Source organism: Chamaea fasciata, unplaced genomic scaffold (assembly GCF_029207755.1).
Source record: "Chamaea fasciata isolate MVZ Bird 193981 ecotype frontalis unplaced genomic scaffold, bChaFas1.0.hap1 SCAF_7, whole genome shotgun sequence".
NCBI classification, from domain to species: Eukaryota; Metazoa; Chordata; class Aves; order Passeriformes; family Sylviidae; genus Chamaea; species Chamaea fasciata.
The window spans coordinates 52,860,524-52,879,103 of NW_027094092.1; the positions used below are offsets into that span (position 1 = coordinate 52,860,524).

Sequence of the window (18,580 nt, forward strand, 5' to 3'; positions counted from 1 at the left end):
CCCCAGGGGCAGAACAGAGCACTTTTGGAGGCATCTGCTCTAACCCGGACGGCGCGTTCCCAAGCCTTCAGTGGGACACATCACACAGCTGAACCCTGGGGCAGCGAGCCTTGGGGCACCCCAGGGTGCCGCATTCACCGGTCTGTCGGGACTGGACGCCGGGACACAGCTCCTCTGCAGGGAGCGACCCCTGGGACCAGGCACCCCGCCGCGGGTCGCCTTCCCCGCCCGGAGGGGATTTCTCCGTTCGCTTCGTTCGGGAGGAGGTGCAACTGGAGTTTCCCAGCAGTCGGGTCCCGCCCCCGCCCTCCTCCCCTTATAGCCGGGCTGCCCCCGCGCCTTTTACAGACCCTGTGACAGTGTGACAGTGCCGGTGACAGTGACAGGGCGGCTGTCCCCCGTCCAGCCCCGCCACCCGTGCCGCCGCCCGGGAGCCGCCGCAGAGTAAGTCAGTCAGTGCTCCGTGCCGCCCGCCCGGAGCTCGGCTCTTTCCCCTTCCCCTCGGGCTGGCGTCTCCCGCTTCTCCCGAGCCGCTGCCCCGCTCCGGGCTCGCTTGCTGGGGAGCTCGGGGGCTCTCTGCTGGGGGTCTGACAGTGGGGAACGAGTGGCAGATGCTGAAGGGTGGGTTGCCGGACATAGGGACAGGTTTCAGCCCCACCTTGTAATTACCAGAATGGGGAATAAATCGGACCGCTGGCAGGACGGCAGCTCCAGGCATTTCCCAGGGCTGGGCGCCACAAGGATATGTGCCTGGTAATTCTATTGTGACAGCTGGGTCTGATTTCTGATGCTTTGCCCCTGAATTTCAGGGCCCAGGCTCAAGCAGTGACTACTGTAAACCATTCCCCCACTTCCTACCCCTCCGTCTTCCAACACCTTCCCCAAAATCCAGATGTAGGTAGGTATTGGGTGCCAAAGCCAGATCTGGCACTGGGTTCCAGATCCAGCGTGGCACTTCTGCCTTCTCCTCTTTGTCTCTATTTAAAGGAAGTGGTTTTCCCCCAAACCACAGGAAAGTAATTGGATTGTGATTCACTCAGTTTGGCTACCCTGAAAAAACACCATTTCAGAGCCTGAACCCTGGATGGCCCTGGGCAGCCTCTGTGACTTGTACCCTGCCAGGGTCCCTGTGCCAGTTTCTTCATTGCTATTCTTGCCCTTTTGTGACTGCTTTTTTCCTAGTGAGAGATGTCCCATAGCTCCTAGGACCTGCCTTTTCCCAGAGCACTGAAAAGCCTGTAGAAATTCCCTTCTATCTTTGTGCAGCAACCCTGAATCGACTGCATCAGCTCCTCAGCACAAATTGAAAAATTCAGCCCCGGGGTTAGGACCCTTGGCATGTTCAAAGTAGAATTTCTTTTTGAGCTTGCTGCAAAGTGAGGAGAAGACTTGCTGTGACTGGAGCATATTCTCGATCTAGAAGCCATGGTGCCTTGATTTGACACCTAAGTTCAGAGCAGAAAACCTGAAGAAACACTCATTCTCCAGAGTATCTGCTGCCAGCTCCCACCAAGGGACTTTGAGGCTTCCCAGCTCTGATAAAGCAAATCACAAGGAAGCAGAGAGCTCAGGTTTGGGTTCACTTCATTCACTCTCTCTACTAAAAGATGCCTGGAAAGCCAAAGAATCTGAAAGTGCAGAGAGAAGCTCCTGGGGAATTTGTTTATCTTCTCAGTTGCTGTTAGCTCTAGCAGTGAACTTTGCAAACTCCAGGCCTTAAAGAAGGATTTGGCTTTGGAACTGTATTATGAAAACAGAACTCTAGACAGCAGCAGCTGGTTGCTCTTTCAGCAGCAACAGTTCAAAACTATGCTGCTGAGATTTGAAGCAAGAAGAAAAAATGAGGTTATAACAGTGCATTTTCTCTGCTTTTTCTCAATAGCAGTGTAAATATATAATTTTCTCTTTCTCTGTTGGAAAGATTCTCATTAACAACAGGAAATGATGGTTTACTGGACTGTTTTCAGGTGTGTGTCAGTAATTTAGGGAAATCAGATTCTCATTTGGAAATGACTGCTGCACTGCACAGCTGTGCATAAAACCATGCACTACACATGTTTTTATGCTGGTTTAAAGCATCTCTCTCATGCCAGGTGAGATGCCCTGGCATCCTCTGCCTGCTCTGCCACTGCCATTCCCCTGAGTCTCTTGGGTTCCTCATCACCCCCAGCCCTATAGGGGTGCCTGGTGATGCTGAGGCTCATGGGCTGAGTCCTCTGGGGAGGTTCTGCTCCTGCCTTGCCTTCTTTACTGGAGACAACTTTTGTTTTCCCTCAGCTCCCCATTAGGAGCATAACTTGGCCACCATCAGGATACTGCTAGACCACAGATTGGGTGGTGGGTGTCTCACAGGGGTCTGCAGATAGGACTGTGGATGTGAGCAGCACAGTAAAGGGTCAAGGTGGGGCTCTGGGTGGCCCAGCTCTTCTATGGACTGTGATTTCCCAGACAGAGCTAGGTGGGAGCCCCCGGATTCACAGTGTCTCCATTCAGTACTTAACCCAGATAACAAAAATGGTAGGAAAAAAATCCCTTACCTCCTAGGAGGGCTCCCAACTTTCAGAGATTGGATCTGGCATCTCTGTTGACTCTTTGCTTTGATGAATTAGCAGTTTGTTTAGGTGTCGGCACATGGTCTGAGGTACACTAAACTCAAAATGTCTGCACTGCTCTACTGCTTCGAAGACGGCTTGGCCCAGTGCAATTTTCTTGTGTGGGCAGGGATAACCACTTTTCCTCAGGGAACTGATGGGGAGAGACATGGCTGATGCAAATGCAGAGAATAAACTTTGCTAGATAACTCTGGATTTCTGAGAGGCTGTGGGAGAGTGAGAGATACCCACTAAAATGAGATATAAATCCTCATGACCTAGGATGTCAGCAGGCTGGAGAGGACCAAAAATCCAAACAAATGTTTGTTAGTACTGGCAGCAGCTCAGGAAAAAAAAAGTAAAGAAAAAGTTCTACAAAGAATTTCAGAATAGGGATAATTAATAAATCTGTTCCCCTGAGTGCTCTCTAGCACACTGTGGGCTGCCCCTCACTGGTGAGATCATTCTGTATGAAAGCTGTTTCCTTTGAGGAGGAAAAGGAGAAAACAGGAAGCCACTGTGCCCAGAGTCTTTGCTGGGTCCTTCTTTTTTCTTGTCTCTGCTCCAAGTGTTTCACTTGCCCTTGCAAGCCACCCCAGAAAAGCTCCAGCTCAGAGGTAGGTGCTGTGATCAACAGAGAGTTCACTGTATCCCACTACAGCTACACCAGCAGTCACAGCACCACAGTCCCAGTGCTGCAGGGTGTCTGGACAAGGTGGCAGAGGATGCTCTGTGAGCTGTGCTGCTCTTCTGGTTCAAAACCAGAAGATAAATGTGCTATGTCAGAAATAATTGGAGCTAAAGGCTCCTCTGACACAAACCATGTTGCCACGTAGCAGTAATGAGGGTGACGATAATAACAGTAAATTAGTAATAACACGGAGATGGGAACAATGTCAACTCTTGACCTCAAATCATTACATTTCCTAAGACTTGAATTTGAGTTCTGTGCCTGGGAAATGATTTAGCTTTTCTCCTGCTAAAAATAATAGGAGCCTGCTGGAATTTTAGCAAGCTTTGATTTGTGAGAAGAACACAGGCATAGAGGAGCAGCCTGCAGCTATCCAAGCCAGAGCCAAGCTCCTGGCATGTCCTGCCTGCTGCATTGGGCAGGAGCACATGCTGATGGAGGCAGGAGATGCAGTGCTGGCCCAGCATCTCTTGCTTGTGCCCCCCAGACATAGCCAGGACCACCTCCTTTTAGCTGAGTATTACTTGTAGAAAGTGTTGGCACTTTTTTTCCATAAGTTTCTTAAAAGCATTTCTTACAGTAAGAGCTTGGCTATCTAACAATAATGAGAAGAGATGGACAGGGAGCGTTTGGTACCCCTTGACATTAAGACTGGGTCTGCATTTCAAGGCAGAAGTGGGAGCTTGGGTTTACTGGTATTTCCTGCTGCAGATACAAACACAGGCCAACCACCAGTGGCACATGACAATCACTGGGCAAGAGTTCAAGTGGGCCAAATGGGAGAGAGCATGGCAGCTTTTGCATCAACAGCCTTACCTAGGTGCTTGAGGCTGGCTTTTTTTGAGCAATACGAGGACAAAGTTCTAAAGGACATTTAAAACTCAGCTTTTAACCAGTTTAATCATTCCCTTATGGACTCTTGTATGTGTAGTGTCACTTTGATGCTTTTCAAAGATACATTGCATTCATCTTGGCATTGAAGAAGAATCAAAACTGTTTGAAGTCCACTTTTGTGATCATCATTCACCAAAATGAAAGACCTTAGCCCTTTGGAAAGGGAGAGGTAGTTTCTTTGGTTAGAAAACAAACAAAAAAGAAACCAAATAATGCATTGTTTGAAATAAGAGGAGAGAGATAAAGGACTCAGCTGAATCTGAGTCTGTGCTTGGACAAACAGGAAGGAAGGGATTTGGCAGAATTAATCTAAACACGGTGTTGTATTGGGAAATGCAGGTTACGAAAAGAGCCCTACAAAAATTAAGAAAGTTCTAATCACTTACAGAGCATGCCTGTTGCCATGATTTTGTTGTTGTTGTTGTTAGTTGGCTGTTTTTCTGGGTATTTTTGTAGTGGAAGTGTAACAAAAAATGAACTCTTTTTCACTGCTTTCAGGATTCTAGTGGGGCATCCTGGAGCACAGCTGGAGTGAACTGCAGGGAGTTTCCTTCTCCCTCCCCTCCTCAGTACATGTGCTAGGGAGATGTAGGTGCACAGATTCAGCCATGGCACAGCTGCTGGCTAACCTGGGATTAGCTCAATTAGTTAAGAGTATGGTGCTAATAATGCTTTGGTTGTGGGTCCAATCCCTGTATGGGCCATTCACATCAGAGTTGGAATTGATGATCCTTGTGGGTCATTTCCAGCTCAGACCATTCTGTAACTCCTGTCAGCTGAGCCCTGGTGCTCAGCCCCCCTTTGCTTGCTCATGCAAGCAGAACTCGTTCTCAAATGAGTTTTTATATTTGATATGTTTAGAAAGTAGTAGCATTACTAATCCTGAACGTGGCCTGGCATCCAAAGCAGGGAGAAGGAAAGCTCTCAACAAATCCAGGCTCTCACTGCTCTCTGTACCACTCAGCTGCTACCACTAACTTGATGCTTCTAAGCTCTCCAAGCTGCCAGGAGCCAGCAGGAGAAAACACAGAATGAAAAGCCACAGTCTTCCAACGAGTTTTCCCAGAAATAAGTATCACGTTTTGTATCAGCATGACACATACCAACATTATAAACTTTACAAGGGTATTTGAAGATCACCACATTGTGGCCTTATAACTGAAGCCAAATTCTTCGTTTATTTAAAGTCTAATTTTTCTCCCATTACTCAGTACAAGTAAACCAAAACTTGCCTCAGAGTTCTTCACACAGATGTGCTTTAGTCTCCTAGAAAGTCACTTTAAATAAAGCATTATTAGAATAAGGATTGGAAACTATCAGTCTTTATTTACTTATGGACATTGCATAACTATAATCATTATACAAATGGTTATAGTTATGCAAATAAATATTGTGCAATATGTTGAATTGTAGAGGAACATAATTCTAAATATGAATTCTGAAAAGAAGTTGTAACAATAACAAGCTTCTGTTGTTAATTATTTGTAGTGTAGGAGTGTTGGTGGTAAGGTAGGACTCTGCAGGATCGTGTCTGTTTAAACAAGGCTAAACTACCCTGATTGTCGTGCCTTGATCCCACTTACCTTCAGCACAGATCAGGAAAAAAAGTAAGGTGGGATTTGATCCTCACACCATGTAAGAGTATGAGAGTTTTGTGGTTGCTTTGAAGACACAGGACATTTATCCCACCCACATCATGCATGTGCCCATGCATGCTCATGTCCATAGTCACACAGCATCCCATGGGAGAGCCTGACAAGCTCAAGGTCTGCAATCAAGGTATCTGAATCACCCTCAAAATGGCTCTTGATTTTCTCTAAGTTAGACCAGAGAGCTGCTTCCATTCTCTGCATTTCCTGGGATGGTGTTGCTCAGGAATTCTTCTGTGCTCACACTCTCCATGTTGCCCCCACTTATGCCTTGCCACACTTTCTCCTTGGTATTTTTCTTCCTAACTGTTATAATCTGACTATTTCCTTTTTTATTTCTCTGAAATTTACAGGCTAGAAGGAAAATGATGAAAATGTTACCTTTTTTCCAAAGTGGTCCTTTTGGAATACGCAGTGGATCAGAGGGTTGCATTGATGCAAACAGGCCATTTGAAAACACTTCAGCATCGGTAGCTGAGCAAGTCCCTGCCTGTCCTGAACCTTCTGCAGATGAAATCTGGTCCAGGGAGGAGAAGATGAGAGAAATGCCGGGGGCAGCCTGCAGAGCTTCACGTGCCTCTTCCATCACGAGCAATGAGAGTTGCATCTCTGCCGGGGACAGCCCTGAGAAGGGGAACAAAGGAATAAAGGGAATGCTTAAAAGTGCATTTAAAATAGTTAAAAAGACCAAGCCACCCAGTGGTAAGTGCTCCTCCATCCTCCTCGTGCCACTTCATGGGCCATAGTTACCTCTAGAGGGGCTGTATGAGACAGGGAATTGTCCCCTAGGAAGACAAAGGCACCAATAGATCGAAGTAACTTTTCCAAGAAGCCTGGGGAAAATTGGGCTGAGGGAGACGTGACCTCAAGTCCTAGTCCTTTAATACCAAGGGCATAGTCCTTGAGGAACTGTCCATTTGCAGGTTTTCTGTCCAAAACAAAACCTATTTCTACCTCTTATGGGGACACAGACAACTGTGGGTGAGTGAGAAACCAAGGTGTAACTCTCAGCTCTGTTCCTCCATCTCCTCCTACAAAGTTTCATTGTTTTAGTACAAGTTATTTCATTTCCAGAAAAGCCTTTACCTGTCTAATTGGCATCTCTTTCTCCATGTGTCCAAATGCTTTCCCTAACTGGTGGTTTTCCTTCTTGCCCTTGAATTTGCTGATGAAAACAGGCCTTTTGTACTTGTGTCCTTACTGCTGCATTTCCCCATCCCCAATGTATTTTTTTTTAAGCAACCAGATGTTTTAAAGCAACCAGAATTGCAGAAAATATTCCAGATGAGACACCACCAGTGTGTGGTACAATATATCCCTATTTTCCCATCTCATCTGGATATTTCTCACTGAGTACATCCTGGGGTTGTAACTGTCATGTTCACTATCATCTCTCAGTAGGGACTTACTAATTCTCCAGGCATCTCTCTTCCTCCTCCATCTCAAGCTGATACACATCCAGCTTGTAGCAGAAAATCATATTTGTTGCTAAGTAACTTTTGTTCTATTGAATTTGTATCTTGTGTTTTGTGCTATTAAATTTCAGCCCATTTACTATTGAAGTTATCCTATTGTTCCTGTAAAATACACCAAGCCCTCAGTTTCGATAATGTCTCTGAACTTTGTGCAATCAGGAGATGCCAAAAGGGCACTCCCCGCTTTTGTGCCACAATCTCTGAGGACAAATGAAGATGAGTTTCATGAGTAATGTAAGCTTTCTCCACCCAGGGTCCTCCATGTAAACATTACACACCTAAGAAATCAGATTTTGGCATATAACTTTTCCGTTTTAACTAATAATTTCCCAGGTTTTCGTCTCAAGTGACTGACTAGTTCAGATAAGATAGTTCAATTTTATTTGTCTTGCTTGCTAAATGTGTCCTCCGAAACAATTTCACGGGTCAGGTCATGCCTGATCTATTTCTGGAAAACCCATGTGGTATTTCCTTTAGCACATCTTTAGTTACATCTTTCCATCGACATTATTTCTAAAGCCATGCTTCTGCCTTGAGATCATATTAATGGCGAGGGGGATGAGCAGTAACTAACTAACTAACTCCACAAGGCTAAATTTTGAAAAAAAAATATAGGTGGCTCATGAATAGCTGTTCATATGCAACACACTGGTGATGGGTATTCAAATTTCCATTGCCCCAGTTACAGGCAAGCTAGAAATAATCAGATCTTTAAATAAACAGATTTCCTATATGGTGTAGGAGCCTGAGCATTTTGGAAGTAAAAGCATTTTTAAAAAATATTCCAGAGCCATCATTTTTTATAAAACAGAAATCTAAATCTTCACTCTTGGTTAAAGAAAGGCTGTTCTTTTTTCACCAGTCAAACAAGTCATGGATCTCCTTGGAGAGCAAAAGCTTTGTGATGCCATTCAACATCTGTTTGTCCTGGAGAAGAGCCTGTCTAGCAAAAGTGAGGAGGGACTGAACACCAGTCAGAAAGACATTGAGTCTGTCTATGAAGTTCTGAAGCACAAAGTCTTCAGCACCTTGAAAGATTCCGTGCTGCTTGCAAAAACAAACCCAGACCTGCTGCAGCAGGCAGTGGAGGCTCTGAAAGAGCAGGAGAAAGAAGATCAGAACTACATGTCAGAGAATCCACCTGACCAAAATACGCAATTTAGACCTAGAAAATGGAAAGAGCTTTGGATGGCTACAGTAAAGGAGTCGGTAGAGGCTCGAATGAAAGACACAAGCTGCACTCCTAGAAATGAGAACCTCTCTATAGTTGGCCAGAACCTCCTGCACATGGGAAAGACAATGAAAGAAGATTTGACAGTGGTTGCCAAGTACATTAACAAGCTTTATCCTCCTGAGTTTAATGTATTCAGCATATATGCAGAACTCTACCACAATTATTTTGCCTCACAGGCAAAGAAAAATGCTGAGTCTCATCTGGAAGACAAGGATATTTACCTTCTTCTCTCATGGGTGCACAACTTTTATCCAAAGTAAGTGGGCTTTTATACATATTTACCCCTGGCAATCAAAACAGACTCATTGGCTGCAAACCCAGGCATTTGCTTGATTTATGAATTGGTATTACTGCAGTGCAGTCCAGCACCTGGCTAAGTTCTGGTGTTACTGATGATGTGCTGATTTACACTCCTTGCCAGAACAGCCAGAAGGGACACACTCAGGACTGCTAGTCTGTAAATGAAGGGCCGTTCCACCATTCTGGCTTCTGAGCAACAGACATACATGCATATGTTATGGGCTTCACATGTGGGGTAAATTGGTCAGGTTCATTGCCTTGATATCTATTCCAGTTAGACCTGGGCCCACTCTTGGAAAATTTGGAAATTTCAGCCCATTGTACCAGAGGGCAGACACTAGATAGAACAACCTGAGATGAAATTATCCTGGGCATGGAGGATGTTGCTTAGGTGTTACCCACAGTCTATGTGTTCCTCACCTTTAGGAGAGCCAGGGTTGCACCCCTGTGAGAGGACGCCATCAGCCAAGGCTCCCCATAAACCCTCTTTGTTATCAAACTGAAAATACTGCTTTTTGTGGCTAATAGTACTGGGTGGTGAATTGAGGGCTTTCACTTCTTAGGTGGAAACCAGTAAAGACACCAGCAATGTTTCTTCTGTTATAAAGTCATTCAACCTTCACCTCCACTGTTTACTTATCATGTTTCACTGATGAGTATAATGGTTCAGCGTTGATCCCGGAAGTCTTCCACAGCCAGTGTTGTGCTCTAGGTCAAGATATTCAGGCCTGAACCAGCCTGTGCTTGGAAGTGAGCAGTTGTGAGGAGTAGGGCTCAGCCAGAGCAGCTCAGCCCAGCCCTGGAGACAGTGTTGGCCAGAGTAGCAGCTGCTTTGAGAGTGTTACCAGAGGCCATGTCCAGGTGTCTGCTGAGGGACCACCTCCCAGCCATCAAACACCAGCTTTTCACCTGCTCACCTCTCTGTATTGATGGAGAGAAGTCACCTCCAGGGGCTAGACTCCCCTGCTTGCTTCAGCTGCCCCATCCCCACCAGCACACAGTGACTGGTACTCAGGAGTTTGTCAGACCGTGACTCCATTCCCAGGGTTGCTTGTGGTCCCACCCTCACAGGTCTCACCTCTGCCACATTCATTTAGCTTCTCCAAGTCCTGCCTGGACTAAGGACAGTGGACATTTCCATCTGTTTTTTCACTGACATTCTCAAGAAGTGTTAGTGATTTGCATCAACAACTGTCTTGAATTACACTGCCCTTGGAAAATGCAATTGTTTGGCTTTTTTCATTCCAGAGACATGAGAAAAGATAATGCTTTAGCCATGGAGTTGGATAAAGTTAAGCTTGGAAGCCTTTTGCCTTCAAGTCTGAGCAAAGAGCTTGAAAATAAATACCTTGACAGTGAAGAGGTAAGAAAGGTTCAGTCACTCCTCTTCTTCCTTTCACTGCTCCCATATGACTCCTCAGAGAAGCTGTGACTTGTCCTGCACTGCTTGTGTGACTTGTCACACACTTCTTCACCAGTGAGCCACACATCCTACACACCCTTCCAGGGAGAAGCAAAAGTGTTTGTTTTTTGTTGGGGAACAGGTCTCCTAGATGGGACTTGCAGAGCAAACTTCTGTTTAGCCCTGGGAGCCATAAGAAAAGAACTGCTCTGTTCCTGTAAATCATGTGGTAGGAACAGGGGGAAAATCCAACAACAGATCTTTATGGGCAACTTGCCAATTTTCTGATAAATCTCCAGAGGGATTTATGATCCCTCTCACAGGAATCTCTGAAGGATCTTGGATTACTCCTGGTCTCTGCAGAGGTGCCAGGCCTTGGATGAGTGCAAGACATGGAGATCTGGTCTTGAAAAATCTGTTTCTTTGATGGAGAATCGCCTGGTCTGCAGAAAATAAAAGTTGCTCTGGTTTTTGTATCACCCTTCCCTTAATGGAAACAAGAAGCCACTTTTACAGTACTCCCATAGCTTAGTGCTTTTGGCACTTGGGGCTGGAATTCCCGGAAAATGAGAAGATGAGTTCCAAGTTTAGATGTAGTCAGTGATGGTTTGCATATGGGAGAGGTGGTGTGAGATCTGCAAAGCGCATGAGCAGGGCACTGGGGGACCAGCAATACGTGCCAGACACTGCACAGACCATTTCCAAAGCCTTACGGCAGCACAGAGGGATCAGAGCAGAGAAAACCTGAGAGCACTTTGTTTCCCTCTCCAGCGCTTGTGTGGCGTCAGAAGAGCTCATGAAAAAGGATTGCAAAAGCAGGTAGCTCTGAGTGTGACACACACACAGTGCGTGGTTGGGGGAATTTGGGCTCTGGCACATGTAGCTGCTGCAACCTTCCTACCCCCTGATCCCCTCCCTGCCCTCCTGATGCCTCTGATGTGGAGGTGTGATGAGACCTTCACTCCTACCTTAAAATACTCAACTCACTATTGCGTGAGGTATAGTGAGGAGGTGGTCCTTGTTGCTGTGAAGAAGTCATGGATCGGGCATCTCCTAACAAGGAGCCTTTATTTCCCAGCCAGAGCTGAGGAAAAAGTCTGCTGAGCCAGGCAAAAGGTGGGTGGGTGAGTAAAACCTGCAGAAGGCAGGATCTGTTGCATCCATGTTGGAGTAAATGCCATTGTTCTTCTTTCCCTAAAGGTTACTGTCAAAAATTCACTGAGCAGATGTTTAGATAAAGAAATCCAAAGATGGAAAGAAGACAAGGAACCAGAGAAGCTAAATGGGCATTTTCAGAGTGAACTACTAGGAATATTTGTTATCCAGGTAATACAGAGCTATAAAACAATTGCATCCTTTACCTACTTAGGATTTGAGACCGACTATGGTCAGTGCAGAAAAGGAAAAGGCCAAGTCATTTGGGTAGAGTGGTGTAGCAGAGGTAGGTGGTACAGGGAGGTTCAAAACCGTGGTCTGTCTTGGGCCTGGTGTACCATGTGATGGAGGCAAATGCCTCTATGAGTAAAACAAGAAGAAAAACTGCCTTCATTCTGCCTATGCAATTTCTTCTGCATCCCCAGCAGCAGAGAGACAGGAGACAGGCTCAGTTGATTGAGAAATGGGGTGTCTGTTTCTTCCTCTCAGGGAAAGTGCCACAGGCAGAGCTGCCCCTTGCCCTCCTCTGGCTGCAGAGGATTAGTTGAGTTTATTTTTGTAAAACAAACCTCTCATATGTTGAGGTTGTTGTGATTAAATTGTTTATTTAAATGCAATCTAATGACACTCAAAAAAAGCAAAAAGGAAAATAGAAACAAAACCAAGTGTCAAATTGCCTACTTTCTCAACTGTTACCTACATTTTCTTCATGCCCCTTCCGAACTTCTCAGCTAAGTATAGCTGCTCTGTATGGTCCCTGGCTCAGTTGCAGGGGGGGATGCAGAAGAACTGGGTGCAGTTACCTTAGTAAAGGATCTGTAGCCTCTTTACCCAGTAAACGTGGCCTTTTTGGAGCAGGAAACATTTAAACTTCATCTTGCTTGTTTGATAGAGCATCTACAGCAGCCAGAAGCGAGCTGAGGACATCAGCAAGGCCATGGGTGAGGAGCTGTCCCATCGGCTGCTGAAGGAGCTGCCAGCCTTCCTGAGGAGGTGAGGTGGTGAGGGGCTGTGGGCAGCAGGGCTGGCCAGCACCTGGGCAACCACTCACCCACCTCTCCTCTGCCCATCTCCCCTCCAGCTACAGGGATGCCTTTGAAGACTTCAAGGAGAAAAGCAAGAAGCACAGATACTACAAGCCTATACTGATTGCAAATATTAACAACTGCTGGAATTTTAGGTAAGGGTCCAAGAGAAAAGGTTTTGCTCCTTCCTCTGCAGGCAATGTATAGAGGGAAGGTACTCCAGAGTGAGCAGAGGGAGGTCCATCTGCCTGCAGAAGGTTTGGAGACCTCTGAATTTCTCTCTCTCTCTCTCCTCTGAGGATAGACTATTCTGACCTGGGTGGTGTTTTTTTGCAGAGAATACACAGAGAAATACATGGCAGAGAAGGACAACAGTAAAGCCGATATCCTCAGTACCCTCACCGATATTGAAAACAGTGCCTTTGATGTGCTCCTTCAACAGCTCTTTGCCCAGCTGAAGGTACCATATCTTTGCCCCACACCCTCCTGCCCCATGGCTCAGCTGATACCAGGGCAGGGCATGTTCTCCTGCTGTGCTATCTGTTCCTTAAATCTCTGATTCAAATCAGCCAAGTTCAGAAGGGACAGGATTGGTCCTAACCCGACCTGCTTCCGGTAAAATCCCACTAAGCTCTCCTTGAGCTAGTCCTCAAGCCTGCAGGCAAAATGGGTGCAGTGACAAATGCGTGACTGTGCAGGTGAACGTAAAATCTGCAGATCACATCTGAGACCCTGGGTGCAGCAGGGAGAGTTCCAACCTGCAGCTGTTTGCTCTCCACACTGTGGGAAACCATCAATAATGGCATAAATCGCAATTATGCAGCTTTTGGCTTCCCCATAAAGGTGACCTGAAGGGCATTTTTGTACTTTTGGCTTCCTTTTTTGGGTGTTTTTTTTTACTGTTTAAATATATGTATAACACAATCTTTTCAAGATAAGCAGTTTTGGTGGAGGAAAAGGAAGTGTAGAAGTCAGGAATGTTCAGCCACAATCTCTCCTGCTTTCTCTGTAGAGCCTTTTGGAAGGCACAAGAGAACAGGGGTGCGGTTTTTTTCATATTTATTTACTGTGGCTGAGAAAAATTATGATTGAAAACATCTCATAAGGATTCATTTTTTTCCCCTGGTGGTACCATAATTCTTTAATCAGACAAGACAGTGAGGAAGAAAAAAAAAAGGCAGAAATAATAAAAACACCTCCAATATTCCAATATAAACCTTTCAAGCCCTTGGTCTTCTTCACCATGAAGAATCAACAAGGGGATACAACCCCTTGTTCCCCTGGCCCTGTAAGGCATCACCACACACCCCTCCCCAGGACTACACCCTGCTCTTACATGGGATACTCCACATGTAGAAATGACAAATATACATGTGCATAGAATTTGTTTGAGGTAACTTAGCAGATTTTCCTTTTTTTCAGCCAATGTTCAAGAAGTTTACAGAGAATAAGTGGGACTGCAGCAGTGAAATAATGAATGAGATCATTAAAACCACCAGCAAACACATTTCAGACTTCAAGACCTTAAAGGACCCATTTTACCATGTAAGACTGAGAGAAATATTAGAGGGATTATGGGATGCTGAGGCTGCATTTTCATCTCTGATCCTCTGTGGCTTGAGTTGCCTTGACCCCTGGTGGGCTGGCCTGGCATCAGGAGGCCTCTTGGGCAGGGTTTCCATCAGCACGCAGTTTACCCAGATAAGGCACATAAATCTTAACCCTCCTCTGACAAAAGCAGGCTCCTTCGGCTCTGCTGCACTGTTTGCAGAGCAAACCACCCCTCACGTAGAGAAAGTACTTTAGAGACCACCCAACATGTGGCTTTATTTACAGGTTTGGTTTAGCAATCTTCAAATACAGATACAGATGCAGTTGCACTGTGGTTCAGTCTCATTGCTTCTTTGATTGCCTTAGGGACTGGAGGAGGTGGATGCAACTGGGACAAATCCCAGAGAACTGAGCCAGAACCACATCCTCACTGGTGCTAGACTGTATATGAAATAACATCATATAAGACAATATTCGATTTCCTGCCTTTGCCTTTTTAGTAGCTGAGACAAATTATGATGTTTTATGTGTTAGAGAGAGGAACAGGAAGAGCAGCATGAATTCCTGTTACTCCTCTAGCACATGGAGATCTTTTCTGTGCTTTAGACTCTTCTCAGAAGGAAACAACACTTGGAAATTCCCATACTTATTAGAGCACAAAGAAATTCCCAGCATCTAGGATGTGGTGTAACCAGTCTTAGGAGGTTGGCAGCTAGGGTTGTTCCTGCTGTGTAATCAGCAGCAGGCATTGGTGGGGCGTGTCTCACAGCACCCAGGATGGTTTTGTCATCCATCCACACACATGGTTTCTTCTGTCCCCAAGCAAAAGAGAGATGGATGATGATTCCCTCCTCTCCTTCCCACCAGGCTATTGTTGAGAAGATCCATGCTCGTTTGGTTAAAGAGTACATTGTGAGGCTGCTGAAGAGGAAGGTCAGCCTGAAAACTCCAGCACAGCAGCAAACTCTGGCCCAGCACATCTCCAAGAATGCTGCTGACCTGGAAGCCTTCTGCACCAGCAATGTACGTGAGTGCTCTTGCCACGAACACATCAGCATAGGGCACAGACATGCTGAAAAACAGGAAAATAATTCTTGGAACTTTTGTTAACCTTTTCAACTCAGCTTAATTTCCTGAAAGGCAGGACCTTAGGCAGAAAGAGGTCTCTAAGTGCCTGTAGCCAGAATAACTCCCCTGTCAGCAGCCTGCCCCTCCCTGCTTGGAGAGACAAAGGAGGATTTCATCTTCCTTTGTCCCATAGTCAGTTTCCTTTTGAAGGTTTATATTAATAGGGTCAGAAGACTTAGATAATCTTTTCCGGTTTCAGTACAGTGTCCATGGTGTCTGGGTTTCCTCTCACCCTTGTTTTTCCCCACACTGCAGCTTTTAGGTCAGCCAGGGGCTAAAGCAGGCAGTGTGGGGTCTGTGGTATGCAAGGAATTTCTTCATGAGAGCCACAGCTGGAACACCCCTCTCTGTGCATTGAGATCATCTCCCTCCTTCCATGCCTCTAATTTTGTCTGCAAAAAAAGCTAACAGCTAAGCCAAAACCTGCCCTCTACCACCCCATGCATGTTTGACTGGAGAAGGAACAAGTCTGAGTTTCACATAGAGTGGGTAGGAGGTCAGGCTAGCTGCACCTTGGAAATTCCAATGGCCAAGAAAAAGCTCCAGTTGGGGCTTCTACCTGATTTTGATAATGCCTGGAGATGCTAAAGGCAGGCTTGTGTTTGGAGCTGGGGCAGAGCAGCACGTGGCAGTGACTTACCTGGCCCATCAGACTTTGTACACACATCAGGCAATGCAGAAACCCCAGGAAAGGGAAGTGAGCAGAGAGAATCTGCTGAGGTGGAAGTGGAAGTCTCAGTATTAAGACAAACCACACACCACTCGTGTAAGGGAATTAAAAACCATCAAAAAGCTAATCCAGTTTTTTCCAAGGCTGCCTCAGGCAGAAACACCACTGAAAACAATGAGGCACCTAAAATCACTGATATGTCCTTTCCACTTGCCAGGAAGCAGCCTCAGGAGGCAGCTCCTGAGATGGGGGGTGGTTTCCACTCCCATGATATGCTGCTAACCACTTTCTCTTCTCACAGGGATCTCAAGCCACATGGCTGAATTCAGCACTCCCCAAACTGGCTGAAATAATCCGACTTCAGGATTTAGGTGCTATTAAAATTGAAGTTGCAACACTTGCCACAACATACCCAGATATCCGGTAAGAGATGCTGAAACAGATTTGCAAATACTCATAAGGAATTTTAATTGAGCCAGAAAGCAGTCAAATATTAATATAGGTGAGGTTCATATAGCCTGAGCCTATAAACCTGGGTGGGAGCTGCCTTCCAGGGTGTGGCAATCCCAATCCTATCAGAAAGCAAAGGAAGATGTGAATAAAAGCCTTTTGATATATTCCAAATTCTGGCCTGATTTTCTCCTTTACCTTGGAGATTCGCTTCCCTGCCTCAAACATCCCAGGACAGTGCAGGGTCTTGTGTAGGACTGCCAGATGCTGAGCTGGCAGCCACAGGGGACATCAGCATGCGGCACAGGGTGGGAGCCACATCCTGGTGCAGTGGCCCTGACATGTGGAGGTGTGTGGGAGGAAATAAGACCTGCCTGTTTCTTTTCCACAGGAAGAGGCACCTGGAAGCATTCCTGCACATCAAAGCCAATTTGTCACGCAGTGAACTCAAAAGCATCCTGGGCTACTTGGCGGACAGCACAGCATCCACACAGCCCAGGGCCCCGCTCTTCTCCAACATAAATGTGTCCTAGACCAAGGCATGCCTTGGCACTGCCCTGTGCGGGACTGTGGGGTGAGCTGGGGATGGAGACCATCCTCTGGAGTGATGCATGGCACACACTGCCACCTTTTTCTATGGAAAGTGCCTTGTCCCAGTCTGGTGCTCAGCATCTCTGTAGGAATCATCGTCCTCCATGTGGGGCTGGGTGCAGGGTGCACCCATGAGAGGTGCAGTGCCCACAAGGACCAGGGCTGCTCCTCACACCGGTCATGGATTCCCGCTGAGGTCTTCTTGGTGCCACCACATTCTCTGCCTGGACACTGCCCTGGTGCTCTGAACTCCATCTACCTCTCAGGGCGCCACAAAGGCCACATCACAGACAAAGCAGGCACCACCTGTGTAGCTTTTGTCTTCTAAGGAAAATTAAGGGAGAGAGAAACTGGAACCGAAATTAAGAGATGTTGGAAAAGTCCCATGTGAACATGCTTGCAGTCCGTCTGCCTTCCTCAGAGCTGGGCAGGGCAGCCCTTCTAGGCTGGTGGGAGAGGCATGAGGTTCCTCGTGAGGAGAAGCTGCAGCTCAGCCGTGGCAGGGCTCCTGCCAGCCCCCTTAGAGCAGCTGCCTGCTCTGACCCAGGGCAGCAGCAGTGCCCGGGGCCTTGGGGTTTCCAGTGGAGAGTGTGCTTCTTTAACCTCTGTGAGAACACCTGGGCCCCTGGCAGCCAGCCCCTCTGCAGTGACCCTATCCAGTGCATCTGCACGGAGGGACTCCTGCTAACAGAGGCTGGGAGCAAGCTGCCTATTGCAATGGATTGTGTGGGCTAAGCCACCATCTAGTAAGCACTTTGGATATTACTGAAGTCCTCCTTATCAAGGAGATGACTTTTCCAGGCCCCATTAACAACGCGGGCTTTGAATAAGGTGTGGAACTGGTCTCAAACACCATCAATACATACTGAGCACCCTGTATGTGTCACCGTTCTCTTGCTCACTCTTTCCCCTCTTGCTGTGAGGTAGATACGATGTGAAAACACAAATGGTCTCTTGTGAAACTGTTTTGTTGCTTATAGCCCATTTTTTTGGGGAACCTAATCACTTGCCAAAACAACACTGTGTATATTTGGAGACCTTTCCCTTCTGTTTTCCTCTATTTGAACTTTTGTATCAGTCTCTGGAAAGTTAGTCCGGAAGGAAGATGCCTGATGACTGTGCAAACTATATAATGTATTTATATGTATATGCAGTATATCACCGGTGTATTTTTACACCCAATTTTATTTTTTCTCAGTTAGAGATACTAATTTGCAATGTTTATAATAAACAGTATTCAAATATGCTAGAAAAGGGACTAATTTATTCTGTCTCTGGCTGTTTCCTGTGTTGCCACAGCTATGTCCTTCAAAGGGACATTTCTCCCAGCCTGCTCCAGTGAATATCACCCACTGGTTCCAAGTAGGGGGTGTTGCTGGACTGTAGACAGGCTGGAAAAGCATTGCTGCTGCCCCTGTAAGACATTCACTGTGCATGGTGGGCTGCTGACTAGCGGTGGCCAGTGGCACATGCTCAGAGGAGTCTCCTGCCAACAGGTCTTGTGGCAAAATTATGCCCTGAGTGAAAAACAGTACTTTGGTTTTAGTCTGCTGCGTGGCCACAGGCAGCACAAATCACCCTCTCCTTCCTTGAGCACACTCACACAAAACTGATATAGACACATGGGTTAAAAAATTATTATTTAAACACTCATCTCAGCTACAGTTTAAAGCCAAATGCCAAAATGTTTTCTGACTGCTGAGCACTCATGACAACTGTCACCTATTGGGTAACATTTTCTTTCCCAATTAGTGAAAGGTCATTTTATTGCTAT

The 18,580-nt window shown here is 46.3% G+C and overlaps 1 protein-coding gene across 1 annotated transcript; it reads left to right on the forward strand.

Moving 5' to 3' along the window:
- Positions 1–365: 365 nt before the first annotated feature.
- TNFAIP2 (TNF alpha induced protein 2) lies at positions 366–18,048 on the forward strand. The gene is made up of 12 exons (XM_066188865.1): positions 366–444; positions 6,179–6,527; positions 8,163–8,790; positions 10,083–10,197; positions 11,437–11,562; positions 12,284–12,384; positions 12,473–12,571; positions 12,753–12,876; positions 13,839–13,961; positions 14,835–14,990; positions 16,067–16,188; positions 16,607–18,048. Exons 2-12 carry the CDS (start codon positions 6,191–6,193, stop codon positions 16,746–16,748), a joined length of 2,073 nt encoding a protein of 690 aa, XP_066044962.1. The 5' UTR covers positions 366–444; positions 6,179–6,190; the 3' UTR covers positions 16,749–18,048.
- Positions 18,049–18,580: the final 532 nt, after the last annotated feature.

Bases quoted from the DNA above. Each gene is read 5' to 3' on its own strand.
- TNFAIP2 (XM_066188865.1), top strand. From the start codon at position 6,191: ATGATGAAAATGTTACCTTTTTTCCAAAGTGGTCCTTTTGGAATACGC. The intron at 6,528-8,162 runs GTAAGTGCTCCT...TTTTTTCACCAG, and splicing joins AAAGACCAAGCCACCCAGTG to TCAAACAAGTCATGGATCTC. The intron at 8,791-10,082 runs GTAAGTGGGCTT...TTTTCATTCCAG, and splicing joins GTGCACAACTTTTATCCAAA to AGACATGAGAAAAGATAATG.